At 25.2% G+C, this 12,071-nt stretch overlaps 1 protein-coding gene and 1 long non-coding RNA gene across 2 annotated transcripts; one reads left to right on the forward strand and one right to left on the reverse strand.

Moving 5' to 3' along the window:
• Positions 1 to 3,179: 3,179 nt before the first annotated feature.
• Positions 3,180 to 7,958, reverse strand: LOC132934571 (transforming growth factor beta regulator 1). Its single transcript, XM_061000889.1, has 7 exons — positions 7,609 to 7,958; positions 6,486 to 6,597; positions 4,998 to 5,060; positions 4,569 to 4,681; positions 4,254 to 4,399; positions 3,948 to 4,179; positions 3,180 to 3,519 (listed from the first exon to the last, which is right to left on the reverse strand). The coding sequence occupies exons 1-7, from the start codon at positions 7,717 to 7,719 to the stop codon at positions 3,421 to 3,423; spliced, it is 876 nt and encodes a 291-aa protein (XP_060856872.1). The 5' UTR covers positions 7,720 to 7,958; the 3' UTR covers positions 3,180 to 3,420.
• A 139-nt stretch (positions 7,959 to 8,097) lies between these two features.
• On the forward strand, positions 8,098 to 11,350 carry LOC132935250 (uncharacterized). The gene is made up of 4 exons (XR_009663196.1): positions 8,098 to 8,232; positions 9,762 to 9,866; positions 9,935 to 10,043; positions 10,109 to 11,350. It is a non-coding gene; the product is annotated as an uncharacterized LOC132935250 (long non-coding RNA).
• The last annotated feature ends 721 nt before the right edge of the window (positions 11,351 to 12,071 follow it).

The following is a 12,071-nucleotide window of genomic DNA, read 5'->3' on the forward strand; positions in this document are numbered from 1 at the left end:
TTCTTATCACTTATCTATCCCGTCGTTTATTTATCATCTCATCATCATATTATATTATTATCATATTTTTTAGAAAGAGATAGCATATAACTTGTTCCATCATACAATGATACTTCATACCACGATTAAGAGGACGCTATACCCGCATGTGTGGTCTCTGTCTTACAAATGTACAACATTGAACATAGCAAAAACTGTTTTGCGCGGGAAAGAACCGAGAAAGATACAGTCATAACTAAGAAACGAGATTTTCACCACATAAAAAGGAGAACTTTGGCTTTGCAACGATGTTTTTACTTTTTTTTATATCACTTATATGAAAAAAGTTCTTACTGTTTACAAAACCATTATTGTTTGTGTTTCTCAAACTTGAAAAACTTTATATTAACTCTATATTATAAATTATATAAAAAAATTAAAATCAACAGTGGCAGTGTTTTTTACACTTGTATAATATGATATTATGATCTAAGGACTAAGTTCATACCAGAGATTTCTATATAGTACAGAGCATCTGCAGTGGCGTATCTACGGGGGGGGAGGGGTCATATGCCCCTTGGAGACCAAATTGTGTACACAATACAACATGTAAATAATAATATGTGTGTACTGTATGTCTATTAAAAATTGGACATCCCCCTTGAAAAAATTCTAGATACGCTACTGGTATAGAGTAGTTATAGAACTATAGAAGTGTAGCTACTTAACTATTAATGGATACAGCTGTCAAAATAAATAATTAATAATAATAAAAAGGTGGGTGCAAGATTATGTCACTCTGCTGTACAGTAGGTTACAAGTGAGTCACTGTATAAATAGATAATGGATGGTATTAAATTTGAATTCAATGATATAATATCATTGTATACGAAAAACGATTCTAAGTGGTCATGGTTTGTCAGTGTGGATATTTTATATTATATATTTATATTTATATTGTTATTAATAGTAGTTACTCATTATTAATACAGTAGCCGGTAAGTTGATTTAATATTATGAAATTACAACAAAATAACTTAAATCATCATTCTTGGTTATTTAATATGTAATTTCCTCCAAATTTGAACATAATATAACTATAAAAAAAGTGTTTTTATATTTTTGAGATTTTATGGTTACAGAATAACCTACTTACATGGAACGTTGTTGTAAGTTTTCAATCCTTAACAATATTATCAAATGTTCAACTACAAAATCATTTTTTATTTTTAAATTTGATAAATGTCGTCAAAAATCGAACATTAAATGGTTATAAAAAAAAATATGTGCATTTTTAATATTTTTCAACTACTATTTCAGCAATATATCAGGAGCCTTATATTACTTTTGACGCTTTTTGGCCCAACAAAACATTTTTTATTGATAAAAAAAAAAACTAAAAAAATTGAAATAATTGTCCGTAAACATCTTAAAAGAAGGTGTAATATTTAGAACATTTTATCAAGTATAGGAATAGGGATTAATAAAATAAACCGATATAAATCTCAAGTGTCTACGGACTACGATGGTTATTCGTTTTTGAATTACAACTAAATAAGAAAATCGCTACATGAGAAATTTAATGAATATTTAATGTTGCAACAATTTGAACTTCAAACGCTCATAAAAATTTAATTTGACTTTCTAATAAATTTTTTATTTTTGATAAAGGAAGATAACCTTATAAGGAATCTTGTATTATATTTTGAAATCTTAGATTTATAAAGAAAATGTTTAGGAATTTCTAACAAAATAATTTCAAATTTTTGTGATTATGCTAATAAAAAAAAATTGTGACTGGATTATTCATATTTTTTAAACGATGTTGTAACAATCTATTAAGAGCCTTGAATTAAATTTTCAGGCTTTTTTACCCAACAAATAAAATTGTATTGACATTTATAGAAAAAAAAATTAAACAATTTTTAAACTGAAAATGTCCGTAAACAGTTTAAAATAAATCAATATTTTTTTGAAAATGTTATCGTGTAGGTTTAGAAAATGCTAATATAAACAACAAGTGATCATAGTTTTTAACCAGTGATTCATGTATCTTCGGTAATTTTTTTTAGAGTTACACCCATAGGTGGAAATCCATTATAATTTTGGGGTACTAACATTATTTACATTAATTTGAGCAGGGGGCTTTAATCAGTTTAATCCTATAAAAAAGGGGGCCTTTACAGAATTTTTTTGAGGAAGAGGGCTTATACCCCTTAAGTGCCCCTATTTCCACCAATGGTTACACCAAAAACTAAATTTGATTTGGTCAAAAACTGATTTTGCGTAAAAATTCCCGTTTTTTTAATTTTTTGTTTGTTTTTCCCCACATTTTTAAAAAACTATTGTGAATTTTGACCTCCCAATCCCTATGCACCAAATAGATGCACTTTTCTATCGAACAAGGTACTGAAGTTGAGAATTGTAGCAGTTGTACTGCCCCAAACGGCAACGACGGACTAAAAAAAAAAAACACAACATTGTAAAATTAAAACATTTATCGCTCCGTTCTGAATCTAAAAGTGGAAGTAATTTTTAAGTAAATTTCATGATAAATTCAAATATGTTTTCAGAAGTTCTATCTGATGACTAGAATGTATAAATGGTCCAAATTGTTTAAATATTGCAAGTGAGTTTTATGAAAGTTTTTATGTACTTTTTATCCTATTATACCTAATCCTTGATGAAATAATCTAGGCTTTACTAGATACTAGATAGTTTCCACTTAGCGACTAGGGCTGCCACCTCTCTGGGTTTTACCCGGATACTCCAGTTTTACATATAAAACAAATAACAATGTGCTACATGCTTAGTAAATTATTCTCAGTTGTAAAATTTGTAGTATAGTACTACCTACATAAACTATTTCTTGCATTTCATTGCAGACCTTTTAACCTCACATAAATCCATATCTCATAAGTATTAGGTGTATTATTGTATAAGCAGGGTGTCTAGTGTCTAGTCTACAGCCTACAGAGATGGTGATTGTTTTGTTTGTCAGGCCTGTATCCAGGTATGTTGTCATTCAAAATTTGCCGCCTTATTTGTATTGTGCGTCTCTGTTCTTAATGAAAAATAACAGAATTGGATCCATACAAAAAAAAGTTTTTTGGAACTAGATCTTTAAAAGTAGGTAAAACAAAAGGAGATTATTGTTAATGGACCAGTGTACAAAAAAAATAAATAAAAATATTTACAGATCATGATATCAATCTATAGCATTGAATCTACTATAATATATTCATTATTATTGGTTGGTAATTAAAAAACATTTTTGAAAATACTGAATATACAAACATTATGAATTGATTTATTTTTTGTTTTTAACAACATAATAGTTAGTATTATTATAAATTGTATACACCTGTTTCATAAAATTATATTTACTTATCACATTTTATTATACACATATGTGTCAAACTGGTTTTATTATAACACTTCTTAATGTCTAGATCGAAATCTGTTCAATGTATTATGAAGACCTTCAAAACTCACAGCAGGATCACTTTCAGCCTTTAACTCTGCTTCATGACAATCAGACTGGAAAATATAAATTATTGTTATATACACAAAAAGTTCAATTATTTAAACTGTAGTATAATAAAATAAAATCAATATATTCTAATCATAAAATAGGGTGGACACCAATTACTGTAAATCTATAGAATAATAATAAATAGTGTACTAGTTGATTTTTTTTAAAGCAAAGTTTTGCTTTTAACATATTTTTGTAAGTGGTACATATGTTATTGATTTAAATTACAGGTTTACCTGTAGAATGTAGATGTTTTAATTCTTTATCATGTCTGTTATATTACCGAGGTAATAAGTACTGTAGTTATTTAAAAATAAAAATATATGTGTAAAATAAATAAAATGATTACCACTGGCAGATAACAAAAAATATGCAACAAGGTTTCTAATTCTTAGAAAATTATCTTAAATATAGCATCTACAGCATAAAATACCTGCAATTCTAATGGAATGTATCCCGTGCAAAATTTAGATTCTGGCGCTTCTTGTAGTTTCATGCGGACTGGAGGTAAGGTCAATCCAAAAAATCTATCACCATTTCTATTTGCAGGTATTAAGTCTTCAGCGCCCAGCAATTTATTAATTAATGATATAAGATGACTATGACATTCATCAGTACTTAAGCCAGTTACTTTAAAATGTTTATCATGATCCATGATCTCAAATCTAAATTAAGAATATAAATTACTCACAATTCAATAATATATTATATAAGAACATGAAAAAAAATTTTAATCAACCTTGGAGATGAACCGGCTTTTATAACTTTGCAATGATAAGTGCATTTAGAGAATATATTTCTAAAATGAGCATAAGTTCTTGTTGCATAAAATCCAGCTGGATAGATTGCACAGTCTGAATAATAAAACGGTGTATCATATACAATCTGAAATAAATAATACATTTTTAATAGATAAATAGCACAATTATTGGTATGAAAAACATATAAAATCACTAATCAAAAATTAATATTTTAGTGTAAGCTTGTAAACACAGTAATATCTGGAAAGTGAGGATTAATTTATTTGGAAATTATCATTATGTGCTAAACTCACTTCTCCAAAATTGTAAATAGTAACATTTCCACTAGTTATTGGTTCTTGGACTTCTATAATATTATTAACCTTTTTACGTTTAGCAGCAGGACGCCTTGGTTTAGGTGTTACACCTGTGAATAAACATTTGAAACCTTTTGTACAAAATTTAAAATTTTGGATAGGTACTAACTATTAGTTAATAGATTATAAACAAATAATATAAGAAAATAACATGAACTAACTAACAAACAAATAAAGTCTTCCAAATAAAGTCCATGGTACACAATTAGGTACAACGTTTATTCTTAATTGTGTAGACATTTGTATGATAGTGAAGAATCTTCACATAATACAGATTAAAGTATTAAATTAAATGTTATTACCTTATTTAAATTTTATAAAATCAAATTTTTATTTTAAAAACGTTAAAGACTAAAAAATACACACCATTAGTAGTTGCTTTTTTTCTTGGAGTTGCCTTTTTTACAGGGGTTGTGTTTATAGAAACATCTGAAAATAAATATAATTGGTTTAAGATTGTTACTTTATAATTTCTATGACTATGGACTACATAACTCTGTTATTTTGTTAATTTGTTGAGTAAAGACATTTAAAAGGAATTTTTTTTTTAAATTTAGCAAGTGATTTTGTTCAGTTAATTTAGTACTGGTCTAGTTGACCCCCACCAAGAAAATATTACCCCGCCACTCAGGTTTAGTTGAAGCCCGCCACTTAAAACTCTCGTGTTTTCGATGTTCTAGTGTCTAGTCATTTGATATAGAATGTATATACTGCAGATAAAAAGGTACGAAATCACACACGTTAGGTAATCATATGCAATTCACTAATTAGATGCTTCCTAGATTCTTATTTGTCAGAGTTTATGTGGCGAAGTAAATAAAACAGCCGCAATCCATTCAATGAACTTTTGAAGGACATAGCAGAATTTTGGCCACCTGCATAATTGTTTATTATTTTCTGCATTATTATTTACATAAATTATATGTGAATGATATTTTTATATTTTTTTTACTATTTATTTATTCATATATAATGTACATTATTTATCTATTTTTATTTTAATCACCTGAATTTCTAGCTTAAATGTATTAGCTGATGTAGTGTATAATTTTTTTACGATTTATTTATGAATTATTAAATTATAATATTATATAATTATATACTAAATTATTGATTATTGACTAGAACATCAAAAACTTGAGAGATTTAACTGGCGGGGGTCAACTAGACCAGTACCGTTAATTCTAACAGTTGGATTTCATGTGATAAATTGTTTAAATTAGAAAAAAAAATAAACCATTTTATATAATGAGTAAATTTAATACATAAATTTACTAATAACAATATATTTAATATTATTTCTTAAACTTATTAAATTAGTTATTTATTTAGTTGATAAGTGTACAATTAAGTGAAGTTAAAAAGTGAAGATACAACACTGATTTCTAGCACAGAAATCTATTATATGATTTATGATGATTAATTATTGTTATGTTTTATAATTATAATTTGTAGCTTTTGCCATTGATTATGAATACAGTATTATTAGTATTCATAATCAATGATATTACATTATTGTTCAATATCAATACAGCGGTCAACATACCTAACACTTATTACTTAAATTTTTTTAAATGTTTTAACATTATTCAACAAATACCAATTAGAGTTTTAAAGTCTATTGGCAATTAATTTGATCAGGGCCAGACTTAAGAGTTTGTTGTCCCTAGTCATAATAAAACAACATCACTCTTTTTTAGATGAGGATCCAAATCAATTTAACTAAATATTATATCTACAAAATGTTTGCGCCTATGTGGCCTAAGGGTAAATATGCTACAGAAATTCAATAATTTTGTTTGTACCTACATATTTGTACTTATAAAATGGTTAATACATTTAAAATTTAATTACCTAATTGAGGTTCAAATATATTTAACTTTTTAGTTAAAAACTTGCATTCTTCTCGGACAATTAATAATTTTTCTTGATTTCGTGATATTTCATCACAAATGGCAGCATTTTCCTTAAATTAATTTATAAAGTAATTATCATTAAATAAAAAGTATTTATGATTAAACTATTGGATACATATGTTTAAAAATTAAATGAAAAATAAAAGGCACAAAAAAAGAAGTTATAAATACTATTTCAATAAATCTTATTTACTAAAGTGAATATATATGTTACAGGCAAAATATTTAATTAGGATTTATAATATTGGCATAGTGCTTAATCATTGTGTGCAATTAACAATTTAAGTGTTTAAGGCTGGAAAATATTTATTTTTAATTTGCAATATTAGTTACTCATGTCATTTTTAGGGTTTTTAGACTTTTAAACATTAATTAAGACTTTCAACCAATTGATTTTTAAGCTTATTTTTTGATTTTAATAGCATATATTATAATATCTAAGGTTATATTACAAAGCATAAAACGTCCGTAAATTCTATTAAATTCTACATCTTTTTAAATTATTATTTATTTTTAAATGGATCATTATTTTTAAGAAATTTTGTGTAAGAGTCATTGAAATTGTTTACATTTTTATGTTGTAAATAAATAATATTTTTTATAATAAAATAAGTTATCACCCATGTATTATATAATACCTATATCATACCACCATTAAATATACATATCTCAATACAAATTTCTCATAGAATTTAGAACAAAGTTTTTTTTTCCAAGCACTTTAACACTATGCCCGTGCAAAAGAAGGAAATAAAAGGTTTGAAATTATCCTATTTTTCCTGTAACATACATATCATATTTAATTTATGCACAATAGAACTAATTAAGAAGGTCTTTAACCCGTCGTTAATCATTTTGGAGGATATAAGCTTTCAGTTGTAACTTGAAATTGTCAACTGCTATATATTTAAGAAACTTAATGAAAAAATAATTAAATGATTATTTAATGAAGGGAGTAAAGGTTTATAAATGCGATTAGTAGTTATATTATAAATGAATTTTAGTTGTTTTGACCATAACGCGACTAACGACGGGTTAACGATGATACTGTTTGTACTTACAAAAACCATATCTTTAATAACCTTCTTTAACTTTTTACGTTTGGTATCATATCGACTACTAGAATTAATAACATTATTAATCCAGACATTTCGATTATCCACCGGATACATTGTTAAATGTCAAGTTCACTTATACATTTACAATAGGTTTCGAAACAATTACAACCGATTGGGTAAGTTTACGAAAAACAAAATCAGAGTTGGTGGTAATCGGTATTAACTATGAATGTAACAATTTAAAGATTTGGATAGTAAAAAACAATCAATTGGCAATTTATTAGCCATTAGGAAAATTTAAAACTTAAAAAGTAGAAAATATTTTAATATTTGTGGTTACTGATTAATGATTATAGCATAAGATAATGAACAAAATATTATTATATTTTATGGATACCTATCTGGTTGATACCGTAGAACAATGTTATAAATCTGTGATTATTTCATGTTATCTGTGATACTACGATGTAGATAATATATCATGGAGATTACAGATGATTATTCAAAAATAAATATAATAAATTATTATTTTAATATTTTCTTTAGTATTATAATATTATTTATATTATTCTAATTTCTAATAAAATGGTTTTTATGTATTATATAGTGACGGCTGTTGTATCTAAGGTACTATATTAACTATTAAGCTTATAAAGTGCTCTATTGTATCTACTGATTCTTTATACTGATTTTACTTCTGATTCTCTTGTTCTATCAATCCGTGATTGTGGTTAATAGTTTTTGTGTACACATACTTGGTGTAAACTTTGAACCATATTTTTGGTCTTGTTCATGTTTATGGCACTATGCCGTTATGGCGATATGCGATATTTTATGAATTATGATAATGTTTTCAAAGTTATAATAATGTTATAATGTATAAGCTATATTGTAGTAACAAACCTACATTAATTATTACACTATTTACTTCACGTAATATTTATTAAACTTTTTTGTAGCGACGCTACTTTATTTGTAGCGATTGATGTAGCATTGCTAGATTATGCCTTAGATAGCGAAATACTATAGCGCACTAAACATTTCCAGTTAGCGTAGCAAAAATTATCATTATTTTGTCGCTACCTATAATCTAATTGGTGATTATTAAAATATCAATTATGATTATATTTGTTTATTTATATTATGGTAATGATTAGTGTATTAGTGAAGTTTTTGTCCTGGGTCCTGTCCAATGACCAATTATCAAATCAGTACAAACTAAAAAACACTAGTTTTCAATAAGAACATTTTTAAAAATGTAGCGAAAAAGTAGCGCGCTATATTTAGACAATAGCGTCAGAAGCAGCACGTTACATTAAAAAAAATTAGTGATAGCAGTAGCGTGTTACAAAAAACTAGTAGCGGTCCGACCACAGTTGTTATTGAACCAGTTTGTATATGGAACGTATGAGTGATATTCAATTTTAATTATTTTTAAGTCGGTTGAGTAATGTGAGTTAATGTCTAACACGTGCATTTTAGAATCGCCTTTAATTAAAATTCTAAATCACATACGATTAGATTACTTTTAGACATTTATCTGAGATTTTCTTTTTTAGACCACTTTAAAGCAAAATTATGACAAATTGGTTTAACTGATTATAACCGTAAAATAATTGATAATTTTTCGTCAATATTATGAATTGTTCCATTTTCTTGATAGACTAATTCAATAGTTATCGTATCAATTATCAGCTATTGCTTTATTCGATCAGTATTATACAAATATTGTCGTAGATTGAACCAATTTTGTCCCTGTTCTCACAGTCAGGAAAAATTAATAAATTAATTGTAATTGACAACTGTTTTTGAATGAGACGCGAGCTATATTACAATGTTACACATTATTCTTTTATAGAATTTACCTAGTTAATACAAATAGGATTCTTTAACTTGATATTCATGTCCATATTTCTCTCTGATAAAGTACATATATCTTAGGCTATTTTCTATGTTAATTATTGGGTTTCAAAAAAAGTGTACGGGACAATAGTTTTGTATATAACACAATGTTTTAATAAAACGTCCTGCCATTTTTATATTTTATATTTGTCAGAATTGATGGTTGTCTGTAGTATTTTGTACTTAAAAGAACTGATGCAAATATTTTAAAAATTTTTTTTGTGTTTAATAATAAATTTACATATTTTTTCCAGAACCCCAAATCATCCCGTGGCACAATTAGATATGTATCTGCAGGCATTGGTTGAGTATTAAAAAAACAAATGCTGTGGCAAATTATAAAATTAAAAAAAAGCAAGGTAATGTATTCCAGCTTTACATATTGCTATGTAAACATTTAATCAGTAATACAATAATTATTTTATAGATTGATTCATATCTATTCATGGTAAAAAGAGGAGTACGCAATTATTAGAAGATATAAGTATATAAAAGTAAACAAAAGATATTATGCTTAATGTGGTGTCAATCAACAGGTATATTATTAAAACTAATATATTACAAATTATTGAATATAATTAAAATTAACTTTTTTTTATAGAAGAAAAACTTGACATATTTACTTAAATACAAAGGCTGATTCATGAAATTAAAAAATATCAGCCACTACTGCGAGTCATGGCCCATAGACAACTTTATGGAAAATATAACAGACAAATTGAAAAGTACTACCTAATAAAATATTCGAAAAAATTAAATTCATTGTTTTTTTACTATTGGTTTGGTATATATTTTTTTTAACTGAGAGTTAGTAGAAAAAGTCTAGGAAAAGTAAATTTATACAAATGTAAATATCTATATATAAATAATATATTTTAAAATATTTTATTTATCTTATTATATGTATAATTATTAGAAAAATGAAAAATACACTAACTTATTTTACAATTGTCAACTCTACTTATTTATTTTTATAACTACTAATACATGTGTCTAAATATGTTTATACTTATATAGATGTATAAAAAAATATGTGGAGTACCCAAACATTATATTTTTTAGTTGTCAATACCTACCATTTATTTATTTATTGTTTAAATACCTATAAATATCAAATTGTTAATGTTATCTATGGAGCGTGGCATGTGTAAATATTGTTTGGGGAGATGCCCTCTTAAATAAAAATAAAATCATTTTCAACCATCATCAAATTAAATTATCATAAATCATAATATACAACATTTACGAAAAAGCTTTCATCAATATTAAAGATTAAACCAGGAATGGAAAACGTTTTTCATTTTTGTTTATTGATTTAAAAATATCGATTTTGTTTAATTTTTTTTAAAAACATTATTTTTTCTATTGTTTTCAAATAACGTTTTTAAAAACGTTATTTTTCTATATTGTTTCCAAAAAACTTTTTTGATAATTTTGTTATTGGTTTTTGTTTATATTTATTCTTATAACATATAACTTATAATAGTAATAAGCAATGCAGGAATGCACTTAAAAATTAAAATTTATTATTAATATCTAAATTTTAAATCAAAATTTTGATTACAATTTTTTTATTACAACAAAATAACTTAAACTATAATTTTTTGTTTAAATATCTAACTTTGTTGACATTTGAACTGTATTAAATGTAAAACCTTTAGTTTTTAAAAATTAAAAATTGAATGCATTTATAATTAAAAAATTTGAAACATTTGAAATAAAAAAAAAAAATGACTGTATTTTTAAATTAATATAAGAACAACATAGGTATGTGAGATCACTGATCTTTATTACATTTTCAAGCTTTTTGACTAAACCTAAAATGTTTTATCAATATTTTAAAAAGAAAATTATTAAAATATTAACTATTGAGTTGGAAGTCTAAATAAACTAATTGAAAAAACTCAAAGAATGGTGACCATTCTTTGAGTTTTTTTGATTAAAAGTCATTTTTTTTAAATATGATTGACAGTTTTCTAAAAATCCACGTTTTTTGTATAAATCTATGTATAAAATCATGATAAGCATAAAATAAGTTATATAATATGAATATTTTATGTTTTATACTAAACTTATAATGTTAATATTTTGGTAATCGGAAAAAAGTCCCACACTTGGAAAACAATTATTTATTAATAATATGTTAATATATAAATATTTTTTTGTATCATTTTTTAAGCTTAAATTTAAACCTAACCAAATTTAAATTACCATTTGTATATGATGCAACAATTAAAAAAAGGCTGTTACTAAGAATAATCTTAATTTATTAACATGAAATATGTTATTTGTTTGTTATGTACCTATACTATTATTATAGTATTTAAAAATAAATTAAAAATATTTCAGTTGAATAATAATATGGTTTATGTCTTTTATGATTTCCATCCTCTAATGAAAGAAATCCAAAATTAAATTTACATACTAATTTAATAATCTAAAATAATGATAAATAATTTTGATTAAAAAATATTGGTCACTGTTTGGTTACTTTTTTTAATTTTTTAGTCACTTTTTCAACTATTTCCAATTTTAAACTTTAAGGGCAGCCATTGATAAAGGAT

The sequence above is a fragment of the Metopolophium dirhodum genome, chromosome 1, assembly GCF_019925205.1.
Source record: "Metopolophium dirhodum isolate CAU chromosome 1, ASM1992520v1, whole genome shotgun sequence".
NCBI lineage: Eukaryota > Metazoa > Arthropoda > Insecta > Hemiptera > Aphididae > Metopolophium > Metopolophium dirhodum.

Bases quoted from the DNA above. Each gene is read 5' to 3' on its own strand.
- LOC132934571 (XM_061000889.1), bottom strand. From the start codon at position 7,719: ATGTATCCGGTGGATAATCGAAATGTCTGGATTAATAATGTTATTAAT. The intron at 4,682-4,997 runs GTGTGTATTTTT...GTTTATTCACAG, and splicing joins AAAAAAAGCAACTACTAATG to GTGTAACACCTAAACCAAGG. The intron at 4,400-4,568 runs GTGAGTTTAGCA...TATTTATTTCAG, and splicing joins CTATTTACAATTTTGGAGAA to ATTGTATATGATACACCGTT.